The 17,801-nt window shown below is 38.9% G+C and overlaps 1 protein-coding gene across 8 annotated transcripts in view; it reads left to right on the top strand.

The window, feature by feature from the left end:
- The window catches only part of HUWE1 (HECT, UBA and WWE domain containing E3 ubiquitin protein ligase 1), a 143,248-nt gene that overhangs the window by 70,115 nt on the left and 55,332 nt on the right, over positions 1-17,801 (top strand). For all 8 annotated transcript variants that reach the window (XM_082864978.1, XM_082864981.1, XM_082864980.1 and 5 more), the window contains 6 exons: positions 4,371-4,428; positions 5,443-5,619; positions 9,133-9,378; positions 10,567-10,700; positions 11,465-11,559; positions 17,250-17,441. In XM_082864978.1, coding sequence (XP_082721104.1) covers positions 4,371-4,428; positions 5,443-5,619; positions 9,133-9,378; positions 10,567-10,700; positions 11,465-11,559; positions 17,250-17,441 — 902 coding nt within the window. The remainder of the gene's footprint in view (positions 1-4,370; positions 4,429-5,442; positions 5,620-9,132; positions 9,379-10,566; positions 10,701-11,464; positions 11,560-17,249; positions 17,442-17,801) is intronic.

Genomic DNA, 17,801 nt, shown 5'->3' with positions numbered 1-17,801 from the left:
CTTTTTTGCCACATCCTTGATTGTCAGCCGTCCTGCTGGTATAGGATTCCTGTTCCTGGCTACAAACTAGGGATGGATTTCTTGAATGTTAGTAATGGTGGTGGTTTTGAGTCAAGCTGTGTACATTCATCTGCATATAACTTTTCTACCTGGATTTCTTAATACCTTTTGTCTAACATGCCCAGATTTTAAGCTGCCTTGGTAAATTGACATTTTCTCAAGCCCTCATATGTCTTCACTCTGCATGCTTTTCTTGGAATATCATGAGTCACTGTATATTCTATTCATATTTATCCCCCATCCCCAAATTATCTATCTCCTTCTTTTCCATCTACCAAATTCCTACAAGTCTAGCTCAAATGCCTTATTCTTGTTTTTTTTTTAAGTTTATTTATTTATTATTTTTGGGTGTGTTGGGTCTTCGTTTCTGTGCGAGGGCTTTCTCTAGTTGCAGCAAGCGGGGGCCACTCTTCATTGCGGTGCACAGGCCTCTCACTGTCGCAGCCTCTCTTGTTGCGGGGCACAGGCTCCAGATGCGCAGGCTCAGTAGTTGTGGCCCACGGGCCTAGTTGCCCCGCGGCATGTGGGATCTTCCCAGACCAGGGCTCGAACCCATGTCCCCTGTATTGGCAGGCAGAGTCTCAACCACTGCGCCACCAGGGAAGCCCAAATGTCTTATTCTTAAAAGAACTTTTTTTAACCTCTAAATAGGAAGTTGATCTTTTGTGTTCTCCCAACAGTTTTGTTAAAAATCATTTATATATTCTAATGGTTTCCCCCACTAATCTATATAGTTCTCCAAGGCAGGAACAATGTCTCATTCAACAGTGTATCCCGATCACTTTGTTTATAGTAGGTAATCAGTTAATAACTGTTTATTTATTGAGTTGATAAAATGAATCAAGAGTATTAGATTAAGGAGTCCCTGAGTCTTAAATGCCAAGAGATCTGGGCCTAATGAAACATGAACAAGAATGAAGAAATAGTTAAAATCTAGACCCACAACATTAATACTGTATCATAGTATTAGTCATATGTAGCTTCTAAGCTGCAAAGGACTCTAATAGTTGCTGTTCCATGGTATTGATGTTCTTCTGCATGGTCTGGGTGTTCATCAGCACCTCATTCACATAACATATCTAAGAATCTCACAAATATTGACACATGTACTTTTCCACTTCTGCCACCTTCACAAGCTTCAATTGGGTCATTACGTGGATTATTAGGGCTGGAAGGGAACACAAAAGACTATCTAAACTCAACCTACATTTTGAAAGCCACTACCTATTATAGGTAAAATTCTTTTATCTCCTTATCCCAGGTAGTTGTTATGGTGGGAGTTGCTATGTACTTTCTGCCAATATGGGAAAGTGGCTTTGAAAAATTTGCAGTGTGTGCCACCCCTCTCCCCCAAAGTCTTGTTTGTATCCTTCCCCCACCCAACGCAAAATTCTTCAATGGGACTCCCGAACAAATTCTGGTCTCCCATGCCCACATCTGTTTTCCAATGCCTTAAATACACGCATGAGTAATTTTTTCCATTAATTTTAATTGAGGTATAATTCCTATACAGTAAATGGTACAGATTTTAAGTTTCCTGTTTCCCTACCCTAAAATGGGGCAGCTACCTATCTTATTTCTGTCATTCATAGAATAAGTTTGCCTGTTCTGGAACATCGTATAAATAGAATAAACGGAGTCTTATATGTATATCATATCTAATGTATGTACTTTCTTGTTTCTGGCTTTTGTTGCATAGCGTATTTTTGAGATTCATCCATGTTGTGTCTATCAGTATGTTGTTTTTGTTGCTGAATAGTATTCCACTGTATGAATATACTACAGCATTTATCCACTCACCTGTTGACGAAGTTTTGAGTTTGTTTTTTTTTCCAGACTAAGACAGTGTTCTTCTCCCTTGGTTTTGTCCCCAAAATCAGCAGCTAGCATTGAGTAAAATGATTGATTGTATTTGATCTTGAGACACGTGGTTTTGTGCTACAAATCTGCAATAAGGAAACTTAGGCATTACAGTCTACCCCAAATACATGGAGTTCTGTTGTACATTCAAAGGCATTCACCACAAGTAGTTCTAAATACTTGGCTTTTGGCCTCTTTCTTCTGCCTTCTGAATTGTTTGAGCTCAGCAAAACTGATATTGCTGGGGGTGAATATACTTGCCAGTAAGTAACCAAGGTTTTCAGTTGGGGCACCATGGTTTATTTTTGTGATTGATTCCATTTATTTTGCCTAACTTAACCACCTACCCTGAACAACTTGAAAGAAATGGGTTATATATATCCATGTGGTCTTTGGAACTTGAATAGCAACTGTCTGGGCTTTAAAGGCATCAAATGCAGAGAAGCAGTTGTTCCCTGAATTGTGGCCCACTGGGAGGGCTCTTTTGCCAAAGGCAGCTGTGTCTCCTCAGGAGTGGTAAGAGAGACCTGATTTTCCTCCCCCCACTCCACCCCACCCCCGAAAAACCCCAAAACATGAGATCTGTTGTCCTGTACCCGTGTACAATGACACTCAATTGGAATCCTTCTCCTCCACATCTGATTAAGGGCTCCAACATCATAAATACCCATGTAAAAGTGACTAGAGTTAAAATTAAGTTTGGGAATGTGTGTCTGTTTTGGAGAAGGCGGCGAGGTGGCAGTTTTTAATTTGACAGTTAAGATAAATTTGTTTCATTCTTCATGGAAATGCAGTCTTTCATTGTTTCAAAGATGCTATGGGTCAAAGTTTCATATCAGGTTAGGATTAGAATGACTTTTCTTAAAACCAGTGGTAGGGGGATTTCTACTGAAGAAAGTTGATCATTTTTACTATTCCTATATGATGCCCTGAGCCTAGAAGCCAAAAAGATGAGGGTGGGGAGAAAAGTGGTTACTGAACAAGTTCATTCCTGGAGTTTAAGAACCACTGTTGGTTTGTTTTCTCTCTTGTTCCCTCCAACTTCCATCTAGCAAATGAAGAAAGTACATTTCATGATGGTGCTTTGAGTCTTTACCATTATATTTGGCTTCTGCAAAGGGGCAGGTATCTCCCTGGGCTTAGAGCCATACCTGTACTTCTTAGCTGTAGAGATGGATCTCTTGAGTTCTTTCCAAGGAGGTGCAGTCAAGCTGGGGCGGATAATTGGTGTAAGTAGCAGGGAATGTGGCAGTGGTTCTGCGGAGGAAGTTTACAGTCAGGGAAGGGTTTGCAATCTTCCCATGGAATCATTTCACTCCTGGCTTATGTATAGGTTCTCCCTTTGTACAAAGTTCTTCCCCAGATTCTTCATTGAGCATGTTCACAACATCCTACCCAAGCCCTAGCTCGAGATATTTTAGCTCTAAAGCCATTCGTCATGCCTCTCCACTCTCTTTGCCTATTGCCTAGTCTCCGTTTTGCTGCCACATATCCCCACGCCTGGCAAATCTTTGTTCACATTTTGTCTTGCTCAGAGACGAAATTATTTTTTGCCAATTTTTCTGCCTTCTCCCCCTACCTCTCCCTTCTTCTATCTCTGCCCTTTTCTCCCAAATTTCTCCCAAGGGCCTATATCTAAAATGTTCTTATTCAACTCAAGTTTTGTCCTTTTCTAGGGTTTATCTTTTAGGTAGATTTTGTTTCATTTCAATATACTTTGTGGGGTTTTTCCCTCTGTTTATTTCTTACAAAAGCCAAGGTGTAGCCATTGGTCTAAAGGCTGCATTTTCTGCAGCTATGGCATTATTGCAGCCTTCTTATCTTCAATGCATCATTGAAGCATCTGAAGCAGAAGGACCTGATCACAATTTTGGGGTAGTTCAGGAAAAGGTTGTTAGAGAAGGAGACCTTGGGTGTTGCCTTCATCTTTGACCAACTTTGACTTTTCTGAATGGTTTACCAATCTAAGCATGGAATCTTGACCAAAATTAAATTCCATTTCCTGCTCTCTATAACATTAAATCTGATGCAAGAACACGGTAAGATGTTTATGTATTTGTTTCTTTGCCTAGCTCCTTTCTTCAAGCAAATATTTAAATAGTCTCTTAATTGAACATGCTTATTTTTAGTATTTTCATATTGATGAATTCCTCCTGTAATAGTTTGCCTAAAATAGAATAATTTCTTTTGAGATATGTATAAGTGCTGAGTTTGTGAAAGCTTGGTTTTTCCTTTTGTGCTCTCAACCTACTCAGGCTAGGAAAGCTACCTTCAGAATTGATTTCAGCTCTTTTCTTTTTCCTTCTTTTTTTTTTTCTGTGCTGTATACTAAAGGTTATAAGTCTAACTGAGAGAAAGGACTAGAATTTCACGGTTTCCTTTTCTTCGCTTTGTTCTCTTGCATTGGTATTGTGAATTTCTGTGAAACTCACTCTTTTCTCCCTTAACAGGGTTGTTGGTACAGAGGAACGTATTCCTATTCCCCTCATGGATTACATCCTTAATGTGGTAAGATTAATGGTAGGGCAATCTGAGTAAAGGTGTGTGCTCTTCTGGAAAATGTGTGGGGTTACCAAATAGTCTGATGACTTGTGTTTATTTTCACTGGGGCCCTTAAAGTGCAGAGAGCAGCGGGGAAAGATGTATAAACCTTGTTCTGTGTGATTTGCCAAAAATTAGCTAACAGTCCCTTTTTTAATATTCCCAATTTTCTGTTCATTCCCCTTTGGAATCCAAACAGGAGGAGAATGGGCTTTGTTAGACCAGTCCAGTATTATGTTCTTTGAGTGCATCCCAGCATATTTTTTTCCCGTTACTTGCCATTTTTTCCCATTAACTTCTCTTTTACCAATAATAATAATAATAATAATAATAATAATGTGGTGTTTTCTTTTAACTTCTGTGTGTCTCACAGGAAAAAAGGAAGAGTTTGAATTTTCCCAGAGTTATTTACCTATAAGGGGAAGCCCATTTAGCATTTGTTCTAGCCCAGTAAGCACTTCCAGACTTCCAGAGATGGTTTCTCTTTTGCCTGTGTGTTTGTTTCCCGTATTTTACTTTCTTACCCTTACAAAATGCTCTGTTTAGTCTGAATCACTTCCAGAGTTCTAGGTTTCATTTGCATTATGAGCACATTTGAAGAAAAGTATCCGTGATGTTTGCTTCTAGGGGAGAGGCAACACATTATCTTTAAGAATCACTAAATGAGCAAATTAAGAAATTAGACCTGATTCTGCCACTAATTCATGGTGTGGCCCTGAGCAAGTCATTTAACCTCTCTGTGCTTCTCAGATTATGTGACTTTAGGTGTGGCTGAAAAGATACATTGGGAAGAAGTTGTAATTCCTTATTTTCTGGATGTTTAGGGGTCATTTCATATACCTATTACTGCTTACCTGAGGTTTTGACATTCTAGAAAATACTGATTTCATGACTATAAGGTTACCCCTGTCCTAATTCCAAGCTGGCATTTTAGTTCCAAGTGTCAGGCTCTAACTTTTTTTTTTAATTTTTATTACCTAGATGAAATTTGTGGAATCTATTCTGAGCAACAATACAACCGATGACCACTGCCAGGAATTTGTGAATCAGAAAGGACTCTTGCCTTTGGTTACCATTTTGGGTCTTCCCAATCTGCCCATTGACTTTCCCACGTCTGCAGCCTGTCAGGCTGTTGCAGGTGTCTGCAAATCCATATTGGTAAGAAGCATCTGGCCGAATATTTTCATTTCTTTTAGAAATCAATTTTGCAATACTTCTGTATACGTGTTTTTACTGTGGTCTCCCCGTCAACTAAAACATAATGAAGAAATTGGCGGTTATGTACTGTAAGTGGATTTTGTGACTAATAATAGTGTGCTACGTTATTTCTCATTGAAAAGTCAAAGTGTTTGTTCTTTGTTCCTGAGTTTGGTATATAGTTCTAACATATGAGTTTTTTGGAAGGGAAAATAAATCTGCAAGAAAGCTTTGGAAGTGGGTTTTAACACAGTCTGGTTTGTTTAGCCATGTATTTTTTTTTCCTTTCTCAGGCTTGATAGTTGTGTATTTTAAGCATGATTGACCTGTAGTTCATTGCTCAAATTTTGCCCAAAAATGAAGTTGCTTTATTTAAGTAGTGGTAAAAGAGATATAACATGATATTTACCGCTTTAACCATTTTTGAGTGTATAGTTTAATAGTGTTTAGTACATCACATTGTTGTGAAACCCATCTCCAGAACTCTCTTCCTCTTGTAAAACTGAAATTCTGCACCCATTAAACAACAACTTTCAATTCCCCTCTCCCTACCAGCCCCTGGTAACCACCATTCTACTTTCTGTCTGAATTTTGACTGTTCGAGGTATGTCATGTAAGTTGAATTCATGAAGTACTTGTCTTTCTATGACTGGCTTAATTTGCTTAGCATTTTCTCAAGATTCATCCATGTTGTAGCATATGTCAGAATTTTCTTCCTGTTTTAAGGCTGAATAGTCCAGTGTATGTTTAAACTGCATTTTGTTTATCCATCCATTCATTCATTGATAGACATTTTGGTTGCTTCCACTTCTTATGAATAGTGCTGCTACGAACATGGGTGTATTCTCCAGACCCTGCTTTTTTGTATGGTGAAAACACTTAAGATCTACTCTCTTAGCAAATTTCTAGTATATAATACAGTATTATTAATTATAGTCACCACGCTATACATTAGATCCCCAGAACTTTTTCATCTTATAACTGAAAGTTTATACCCTTTGACCAACATCTCTGCAACTTCCCCCAGCCCCTGGCAACCACCGTTCTACTCTCTGGTTCTGAGTTTGACTTGAAAGTGAGATCATACTCAAGACTCTGCTTTCAGATATTTTGGTTATCTACCCAGAAGTAGGATTTGCTAGATCATTTGGTAGTTCTGTTTTTAATTTTTTGAGGAACTGCTATACTGTATTATTCACAACATCTCTACCATTTCACATTCCAACCAGCAAAGCACAAGGGTTGATTTCTATGCGTCCTCACCAATACTTGTTATTTTCTAGTTTTTTCATACTAGCCAACCTAATGGGTGTGATATGAGATCTCGTGGTTTTCGTTTGCATTTCTCTGTTGATTAGCGATGTTGAGCATCTTTTCATGTGCCTGTTGGCCATCTGTATGTCTTCTTTAGAAAAATGTCTGTTCAGGGCCTTTGCCCATTTTTTTTTTTTCCGGAACAGTACATTTTATTTGACAACAAACTCCCCAGTTTTTCTCAGTTGTGACATATAGATGGCTTTAGATTGCTTTTTTGGTGGTCACCCATGCTGAACAAGATTTTTCAATCTTCCAAACAACCAAGGCTCAGAGATTCTGCGTATCACTTCAGTTCACAAATCCAAGTGTGTCCTCCATTCATTGGAGCATTTTGGCATAGATTCCCTTTGAGGTAGAAGGGTAGAGATGAAGCCGTTCCTCCAAGTTTAAAGAGGTAAGGTGTTGCTGGCTGGTGCTTCTCAGAAGGCTGGCACATCTGTGTGTTTCTTGCCTAATTCTTCTCATTGGCCTGGAGCCTCTCTTCACTCTTCTCTAGATAGTCTGGCACTATTTTTTCCCCTCAGTTGCCTGATGCTTTCCTTCTCTCATCAGCCTAGAGCTTCTGAGGAAAAGGGAGAGCCCATTTTTTAATAGGGTTGTCTGTTTTTGTTGTTGAGTTGTAAGAATCCTTAATATATTTTGGATATTAATCCCTTATCAGATAAATTATTTGCAGATTATTTTCTCCCATTCCATGAGTTGCTTTTCACTCTGTTGATAGTGTCATTTGATGTGAAAAAAGGTTTTAATTTTGATGAAGTCCAGTTTGTTTTTTGTGGGGGGTTTTTTGTTGTTTAGTTTTTGCTTTTTACTTTTCATTGCCTGTGCTTTTCATGTCATAACTAAGAAATCACTGCCAAATCCGGTGTCGTGCAGCTTTTATCCTATGGCTTTTTCTAGGTATTTTATAGTTTTAGCTCTTATATTTAGGTCTTTGATCTATTTTGAGTTAATTTTTTGTATGGTGTAAGGTAAGGTTCAGTTTCATTCTTTTGCATGTGGGTATCTAGTTTTCCCAACACTATTTGTTGAAAAGATTGTCCTTTCCCTATTGTACCCTTGTTTTGGCAACCTTGTCAAAAATCATTTGACCGTATATGCAAGGGTTTATTTTGGGGCTCTCTGTTCTGTTGGTGTTGATGTCTGTCTTTATGCCAGTACTACACTTTTGATTACTGTAGCTTTGTGGTAAGTTTGCAAATCTGGGGATGTGAGACCTCTAACTTTGTTCTCTTTTAAGATAGCTATATCTATTTGGGGTCCCTAGAGATTCTGTATGAATTTTAAGAGAGATATTTCTGTTTGTGCAAAAAAGCCATTGGGATTTCTGTAGGAATTGGATTAAATCTGTGAAGCTTATTTATTAGCTGAGTTGTGCAATGATAAGTAATTTCTGCTAAAAATCAGAAATCCAATTTCTTGCGGACTTGGAAAGATCCATAATTGTGACATCTGCATTTGATATTTTATTCTGCTTTCCTTTTTGCAAATATTTAATTAAGTGCTATTTATGAGAGAGAGGGGGGAAAGGGCTGCTCCATCTTTATCCTACCTGTAAGATACCGTGTGAGGGTGGATAGATTTATTTAAAGCCATAGGAAAAGCACATAAGTTCTCCTGTCTTTGAATGGCAAGTGATAGTGTTCACTGTCAAGATTTTTCTTCTTACTCAGAAAGAAATTGCAGGGGCCATATAATCCTTGAGTTGTCTCCAAAATAAAATGCCTAGCTGATGCCTATCCTAGAATTGTCTCTCTTATTGTGGTAAGAAAAAAACATTTGTAATAGTGGTTCATTTCCATGCTTTGGAACCTTGCCTAATAACATTGCTCCCTGTTGTGCAAAATTTGGAATTAATCTTACAGCATGGAGTCCTTGCTGTAACAGTAGTCCAGTTTGGCCATCACAATCTTTTAAATTTGATTGGCCTACCACCTTTGAAAGCCTCTCATTCAAGAGAAGTAATGTGTTGCTCTAAAAGGCGTTTAGGTATGTCATACCTTCGTTCATGTTTTGGCTTCACCATTTACCAGGTGCAAGACCATGGCCAGGTCTGAGATTTGTGAGACTTGTCTTCCACTTCTTTCACTGTGACTATTAAGACATGCATATGAAGTTCATTGTACATTAATGCTGTAATTATTCTTCTTATTTCAGACACTGTCACATGAACCCAAAGTCCTTCAGGAGGGTCTCCTTCAGTTGGACTCCATTCTTTCCTCCTTGGAGCCCTTACACCGCCCAATAGAATCCCCTGGGGGCTCAGTGTTGTTGCGAGAACTGGCTTGTGCTGGCAATGTCGCTGATGCTACCCTCTCAGCTCAAGCCACACCTCTACTGCATGCGCTCACTGCTGCCCACGCCTACATCATGATGTTTGTTCATACTTGTAGAGTTGGACAGGTAAGAATTATGTTGGCTTAAAGTCGGTAAAATACCTAGGGTATATACGTGGCATCTTAGTGTACTTAGAAGCAGTTCTACGTAGGCGAGCTGCTGGAAGAACAGTTTTAGGGTGAGTTCTTTTGGGTGGATGACTTAAATTTATGCTTCAAGTTGCTGTCTAGTTTCACTTCCCCTTAGTATTTTTTTCATTGGAAGTTGGGTGACCATATAACTTGTTTTGTGAACTGGACCTTCTTGAGAGTGAAAGAGATTGAGATAAATACAGGTATTAATAGATCTGTAGCATCCATATAGGCCTTAGGGATGTATAGTCACCCCTTTTAGCAGACAAGGCTCAATTGGATGCTCATCTGACCGTATTACTTCGTAATCTTTCTACAAATGCCTGTAGGCTTGATAATAAGATGGCAAGAAGGAAATGTGACCACAGAACATTTAAGTTAATGGTGATTAACAGATTACTAAAGATTTCCTAAATATCAAACCTTATGTTTACACTCCATGTGAGGATCCTCTTATGGTTCCAGAAAGTTGAAGTTTGGGGGCGGGGGGGTTTGTTTATTTTTGTTCCAGAAAGTTGAAGTTTGGGGGCGGGGGGGTTTGTTTATTTGTTTTTTGAGTGCTCACAGTTTTGCCACCCTTAGTTGTCAAGTAATCAAGTCTAAAGATTATTGGTGTCGTATTTTTAGCAGCCCTGTTTTATGCTGTTGAGCTAGGAGTGTGTTCTTTGGATCAAATTAAGTGAAAAGCACAGTTATAAACTATTTAGAAAATAATTAAATTACACAGAAAAGCTTTAGGGACTGATTTGATTGATTGATTGAAATAAAGAAATAAACAGGAAATAACAAGCCCCCTCACCATCTAAAAAATTTAGTAAGCTGCCAATGAGTCTATAAAACTGTTTCTTCCATTTAGAAGAACAGAGTTGCCTGTGACTCCTGTTTTTCACTTTACAAAGAAGAAATGAGAAGGGATGTTAGAGACATATTGTAAATATTGTACAAGAATACCCTCTGGAACTATGATCTCTTAAGTGTGGAAATTTTGATGAAGTACACAACTCTGAGAATAGTAAGGAAGGAAAAGTAGAATCCCTTATCCCTTGTAAATAACTAAAAGTTGATTTTGAATATAAATGTTCAGAGGGCATCCCAAAGATCACCTTTTTTACTTTGGCTACAGAGTGAAATTCGTTCCATCTCCGTAAACCAGTGGGGCTCTCAGTTGGGTCTGAGTGTTCTGAGCAAGCTGAGCCAGTTATACTGTTCCCTGGTGTGGGAAAGCACTGTCCTTCTCTCCCTGTGTACCCCAAACAGGTAAGGAAATGGTCATCTCTTTTACTATCTCTATTGTCTTTGCTAACAGAAAAACTAAGCTTAGTGAGCCTGGGGTATTACTTTGGTCAAGGATAGAAAGGTAAAGAGTTCAGAGGCCTCCTTGTCTGTCTTAGTTCATTCGGGCTGCTATAACAAAATCCACAGATTGGGTCCTTACAAACAACAGAAATTTATTGCTCAGAGTTCTGGAGGCTGGAAGTCTGCATGGTTGGGTGAGGGCTGTCTTCCACATTGCAGACTTCTCATTGTATTCTCACATGGCAAAAGGGACTAGGAATCTCTCTGGAGCCTCTTTTATAAGGCAGTAGTTCCATTCATGAGGGTTCTACTCTTAAGACTTAAGCACCTACCAAAGGCCTTACTACTAATACATCTCATCAGACATTAGGATTTCAGCATTTGAATTTTGAGGAGACACACATTTAACCAATAGCATTGTCCTTCCCACTTATAAGCCAAAGGACTTCCTTACAAATGTGTCATCTTTGACCTGATATCTCAATTATGCTGTGTCAGCATGGTGGGTGTTTACAGTTTGGTCCTGTTGTTAGCCAGATATAAAGAGTTGAATTGGAAACCTGTTGAGTACTACCTCAGGAATTCCGTCATTGCAGATGTTTTATTAGGTTAACTTACCTGCTATAGGAGGGGGATAGTGTCAGCCAAGCAGGTCAGAGACCAAGCACAACATTAAAAAGATGAGTTATCAGAGGTTTTTTTGTTCACTGTTTCTCTTCTTGCAGCCTGCCATCTGGGTGTGAATTTGGTCAGGCGGACATGCAGAAACTGGTTCCAAAGGATGAGAAGGCAGGTACGACCCAGGGCGGAAAAAGATCAGGTAACTCCAAGAAACTAAAATCCTAGCCATTAATTCTCTTAAGTTCTGTCTGTCTCTGTCTTTATAGGTCTATCATCTGTAGTCTTCAGTTTTTTCCATTCGTTAATTTTTAATTATTTATTTTAAAATTAAACTATTTTCAGTTATTTTTTCTATTAAAAAAATACATACCCACAATGATAAAAATTAGAAAATGTAGTAGAAAGAAGAATCACCGATATTTATACCACAAAAAATATTTTGGAAGTATCTGCTAATCTTTTTCCCTGAAGGTATGTTTTATTAACATAGTTGTGATTATCTTAGACGTAATATTTTACAGGTCTCTTTTCACTTAATATTAAGTGCCATGTAAAGGTACCATGAATTAACCATTCCCTGTTAAGTTTCTAATGTACTATTTTGAAAACTGAACATCTTTATATGTAGTTTTTTTGAGAATGTAAGATTGATTCTTAGAAATTACAGTAACAAAGATTATAGTGGGTCTTTAATTTTTTGTATGCTTATTTTTCAGAAGCTTAATTTCTTACGTTAAAATGGTAAATGACTATTCTAAGTGGCTGTGGAGCACTTTAGACCCACACTGTCCAATATGGTAGCCACCAGCCACGTGTAATGTGGCTATTTTACATTACTACTTGTAATGTGGCTAGTACAACTAAAAAACTGAATTTTCTTTCTTCTTTGCTCCCTCGCTCTCCCTCCTTCCTTCCTCTTGTCCTTGTGCGTGCTGCCTCACACTCCCCCCCACCTCCACCCACCACTCACCCCTGTCTGTCTGTCTCTCTCTCTTTCTCTCTCTCTCCCCTCTTGTTAAGTGGAGGGTGTTATGGGTTGAATTGTGTGCCCGCCCCCAAAAATTATATGTTGGAGTACTAACCCCCAGCACCTCATAATGTGACCTTATTTGGAAATAGGGTTGTTGAAGATGTAGTTAAGATGAAGTCATAGGTTGGATGGAGAAAACTGAATTTTTATTAATTTTTGTTGTTGTTGTTTGGGGTTTTTGTTTGTTTTTTGCGGTACGCGGGCCTCTCACTGTTGTGGCCTCTCCCATTGTGGAGCACAGGCTCCGGGTGCGCAGGCTCAGTGGCCATGGCTCACGGGCCCAGCCGCTCCACGGCATGTGGGATCTTCCCGGACCAGGGCACGAACCCGTGTCCCCTGCATCGGTAGGCGGACTCTCAACCACTGCGCCACCAGGGAAGCCCCTATTAATTTAAATATAACAACTATTAACTCTATTCAGTTGTTGGAGGACTTTTAAGTATGTTTGGAAAACTTGGGTATGTGAATCTTTTTTTCCCCAGTAAATTATATGAAATACAAATATAGATCGATTAATGAAAACTTAATGTCTGTATTGAGATGCTCTGTAAGCATAACACTGATACCTGTTTTTTTAAATACTTAATTTAAAAATGTATGCTCAGTCATTTTTATATTTGATTACATGTTAAAATAATTTTTATTATATTGAGTTAAATGTATTAAAAATTATAGCTGTTTTTTACTTTTTAAGTGGTTACTAGAGATTTTTTAATTACATATGTGGTTCACATTATATTTCTCTTGGACAGTGCCGTTTTATAAAATAGCTTTTATGTTATATTACAATAGAAGTTGCAAAATGCAGTAAGCAGAAATTATATTGGGTGGGCCAAAGAGTGCCTTCGTTTTTTGTTTTAAGTAAAACTACAAGACACATTTTTCATTTTCACCAAGAACTTTTTTGAACAACGTATGCACCCTTTTGTTCCACTACCTTCTGCCATTTTTCATGCAACTTCATAATTCCATCTTCCCAAAACTTTTTATCTCTTTGAGCAAAGAACTTGTTCCAGGTGCCTTTTACAGTCTTCCAGGGAATTGAAATTTTTTACATTAAGAGGATTTTGTAAAGACCGAAATAAATGGAAATCCGAAGGTGCAATGTCTGGTGAATAGGGCAGATGAATCAGAACTTCCCAGCCAAGCTGTAACAGTTTTTACCTGGTCATCAAAGAAACATATGGTCTTGGATTACATTGATGGAAGATTATGCGTTTTCTGTTGACTAATTCTGGACACTTTTCGTCGAGTGCCGCTTTCAGTTGGTCTAATTGGGAGGAGTACTTGTTGGAATCAATCATTTGGTTTTCCAGAAGGAGCTCATAATAGAGCACTCCCTTCCAGTCCCACCATATACACATCACCTTCTTTGGATGAAGACCGGTATTTGGTGTGGTTGGTGGTGGTTCATTTCGCTTGCCCCCACGATCTCTTCCGTCCCACATTATTGTACAATATCCACTTTCATCGCCCGTCACAATGTTTAAAAATGGAACATTTTTGTTACGTTTAAGTAGAGAATCGCATGCAGAAATACAGTCAAGAATTGTTTTTTTCGCTTAACTTACGTGGAACCCAAACATCAAAGCGATTCACATAACCAGGCTGGTGCAAAAATGAATGTCAGTGCTTGATTTGGATATTTTGAGTATGTTGGCTATCTCCCGCGTGGTATAACGTTGATTGTTCTCAACTAATATCTCGGTTTGATCGCTGTCAACTTCAACTGGTCTGCCCGACAGTGGAGCACCATCCAGTGAGAAATCTCCAACATGAAACTTCGCAAACCACTTTTGACACGTTCAATCAGTCACAGCACCTTCTCCATACACCGCACAAATCGTTTTGTGCATTTCAGTTGCGTTTTTACCTTTCTTGAAATAATAAAGCATAATATGCTGAAAATGTTGCTTTTTTTCCCCCTCCCATCTTCAGTATTAAAATGGCTACACAGAAATTCACCAATTTTGATAAGTCTTTTTTTAAATGTGTGCTGATATGACAGCTGTCACATAAAATCTAACAAAATTGTTTTGAAGGAAGTTAAAGACAACTAAGTGCTACTGGAGCCATCTTATGGGAAAAAACGAACGAACCTTTTGGCCCACCCAATACAATCTTCTGACCGTAATGCAGCAAACCTAAAATTAATAAAAGTAGCTTTTCTAGAAAGTTTTTTTCTCCTATACTCTGCATCAAGGAGAAAATGAATTTGATAAACTATTAAGAAAACAGTGAAGATAATTCTGTGTATAAAAACCTATCACAGAGATAAACCCATGCACATATGGTCACCTTATCTTTGATAAAGGAGGCAAGAATATACAATGGAGAAAAGACAGTCTCTTCAATAAGTGGTGCTGGGAAAACTGGATAGCTACATGGAGAAGAATGGAATTAGAACACTCCCTAAGACCATACACAAAAATAAACTCAAAATGGATTAAAGACCTAAATGAAAGGCCAGACACTATAAAACTCTTAGAGGAAAACATAGGCAGAACACTCTATGACATAAATCACAGCAAGATCCTTTTTGACCCCACCTCCTATGAGAAATAGAAATAAAAACAAAAATAAACAAATGGGACCTAATGAAACTTAAAAGCTTTTGCATAGCAAAGGAGAACCATAAACAAGATGAAAAGACAACCCTCAGAATGGGAGAAAATATTTGCAAACGAAGCAACTGACAAAGGATTGATCTCCAAAATATACAAGCAGCTCATGCAGCTCAATATCCAGAAAACAAATAACCCAATCCAAAAATGGGCAGAAGACCTAAATAGACATTTCTCCAAAGAAGATACACAGATTGCCAACAAACACATGAAAGAATGCTCATTAATCATTAGAGAAATGCAAATCAAAATTACAATGAGGTATCACCTCATACCAGTCAGAATGGCCATCATCAGAAAATCTACAAACAGGGCTTCCCTGGTGGTGCAGTGGTTGAGAGTCCGCCTGCCGATGCAGGGGACGTGGGTTCGTGCCCTGGTCCGGGAAGATCCCACATGCCGCGGAGTGGCTGGGCCCGTGAGCCATGGCCGCTGAGCCTGTGCGTCTTGAGCCTGTGCTCCGCAATGGGAGAGGCCACAACAGTGAGAGGCCCGCGTACCACAAAAAAAAAAAAAAAAAACTACAAACAATAAATGCTGGAGAGGGTGTGGAGAAAAGGGAACCCTCTTGCAATGTTGGTGGGAATGTAAACTGATACAGCCCCTATAGAGAACAGTATGGAGGTTCCTTAAAAAACTAAAAATAGAACTACCATATGACCCAGCAATCCTACTACTGGGCATATACCTTGAGAAAACCATAATTCAAAAAGAGTCACGTACCACAGTGTTCATTGCAGCTCTATTTACAATAGCCAGGACATGGAAGCAACCTAAGTGTCCATCGACAGATGAATGGATAAAGAAGATGTGGCACATATATACAATGGAATATTACTCAGCCATGAAAAGAAATGAAACTGAGTTATTTGTAGTGAGGTGGATGGACCTAGAGACTGTCATACAGAGTGAAGTAAGTCAGAAAGAGCAAAACAAATACCGTATGCTAACACATATATATAGAATCTAAAAAAAAATGGTCTTGAAGAACCTAGGGACAGGACAGGAATAAAGACACTGACATAGAGAATGGGCTTGAGGACACGGGGAGGGGGAAGGGTAAGCTGGGATGAACTGAGAGAGCGGCATTGACATATACGCACTACCAAATAGATAGCTAGTGGGAAGCAGCCGCATAGCACAGGGAGATCAGCTTGGTGGTTTGTGACCACCTAGAGGCGTGGGATAGGGAGGGTGGGAGGGAGGGAGACACAAGAGGGAAGAGATATGGGAACATATGTATATGTATAACTGATTCACTTTGTTATAAAGCAGAAACTTACACACCATTGTAAAGCAATTATACTCCAATAAAGATGTTAGAAAAAAGGTATGCTTAAAAATTGTATTGAGATTGCTAAAGATAGAGAAAATGATAAGGAACTAATAAAAAAAGCAGACATAAGTTTTGAAACAACAAATAAGGATTTATATGACAGCTAATTATTGTATTGTGGAGGAAGGGGACAGAATTAATAAAATATACACGAAAATGGATGAAACCAAATGTTAGAATCACAAATTTTGTCAGAGTCTTAAATATACCAACTTTAAGTCAAGGAAAGAATAAAATAATTTACTAAAAACCAAGAACGAAGTTAGACTCGCAGTCAAAGAATTGCCTTGCATAACAATTTAGATACATTTTTTCCCAGTAGTTTCTTTCACACATTTAACAAAGGTGTCTTCATTTCCACATAGTTTTTCCAGAATATTACACAGAAAATTTGATGTGTTTTATAGTTTGCCTAATGCTGATTCTTAGGTCAAGAGCACACGCCCCCCCAGAAAAGACTCATCTCACATTCATATACAAAAATCTTAAATTCTAGGAAATATATTTCTCCAGTGGTAATCTGTGATGTCCAAATTGAGTTTATTAACGAGCTCTAAAATTCTAGCAGGGTGTGCGCCTTGAGTGCATGGGGTCACCACACACACTGTAGTTTATGTGAAGTTTCTGGGTCATGCAGTGTGCCTACAGTCTTCCAAGGTAGTCCTTGAAAGTTAAGACTTTTAACATGCTCTCATTGGAAGATGTCAGTGTTAGCTACTTAGAAGGACTCCAGGGAAAGAAGTACAGTTTTGTGGTTTTTTCTTTTCAGATTTAGGAAGTTGTGGACACTTAAAGAGTAACAAGCACTATAGATAGCTCTTTCTTTGGACTCTTCAGAACAAGGAACCAGGTGAGTGCTGGCTCAACATGGTCTTATTGCTCCCCTCTTATGTCTACAGATGGGGAACAGGATGGAACCACTGGAAGTATGGATGCTTCTACCCAGGGCTTGTTGGAAGGCATTGGGCTTGATGGTGACACGCTGGCTCCTATGGAGACAGATGAACCTACTGCTTCAGACTCTAAGGGCAAATCTAAAATTACACCTGCCATGGCTGCCAGAATCAAGCAAATCAAGCCGTTATTGTCAGGTGAGTGATTCTCTTCCTTCTGCTCCCTTTTAGAGCCTGGTATGCCTGTATTGTTTCCTTTAAGGAAGTTTTAAACTTGGTGGCTCATTTTCAGGTGTCTGCCATGTGACAGGCTCTGTACTAACTGTTAGGGATACAGAGATGAGAGAATCGCTTTCTGAAAGCCAAGTCTACCCCTCCTTTTCTTCCTGCTCACTCTTCTACTACTGCAAATAACCTCTGCTCCTACCGTTTCCCTGAAATGTCTCACCAAGGTATCTGTAACCTCCTTGTTGCTAAGTCCATTGGATACTTTTCAGTCCACTTCTCACTTTTCCACAGCATGATGGTTGACCTATCACCTCCTTCTCAAAATACTCC

This window comes from Leucopleurus acutus (genome assembly GCF_964270905.1).
Source record: "Leucopleurus acutus genome assembly, chromosome: X".
Taxonomy (NCBI): domain Eukaryota; kingdom Metazoa; phylum Chordata; class Mammalia; order Artiodactyla; family Delphinidae; genus Leucopleurus; species Leucopleurus acutus.
The sequence above is the reverse complement of the archived record's forward strand: the minus strand, read 5'-3'. Positions and strand labels throughout refer to the sequence as shown.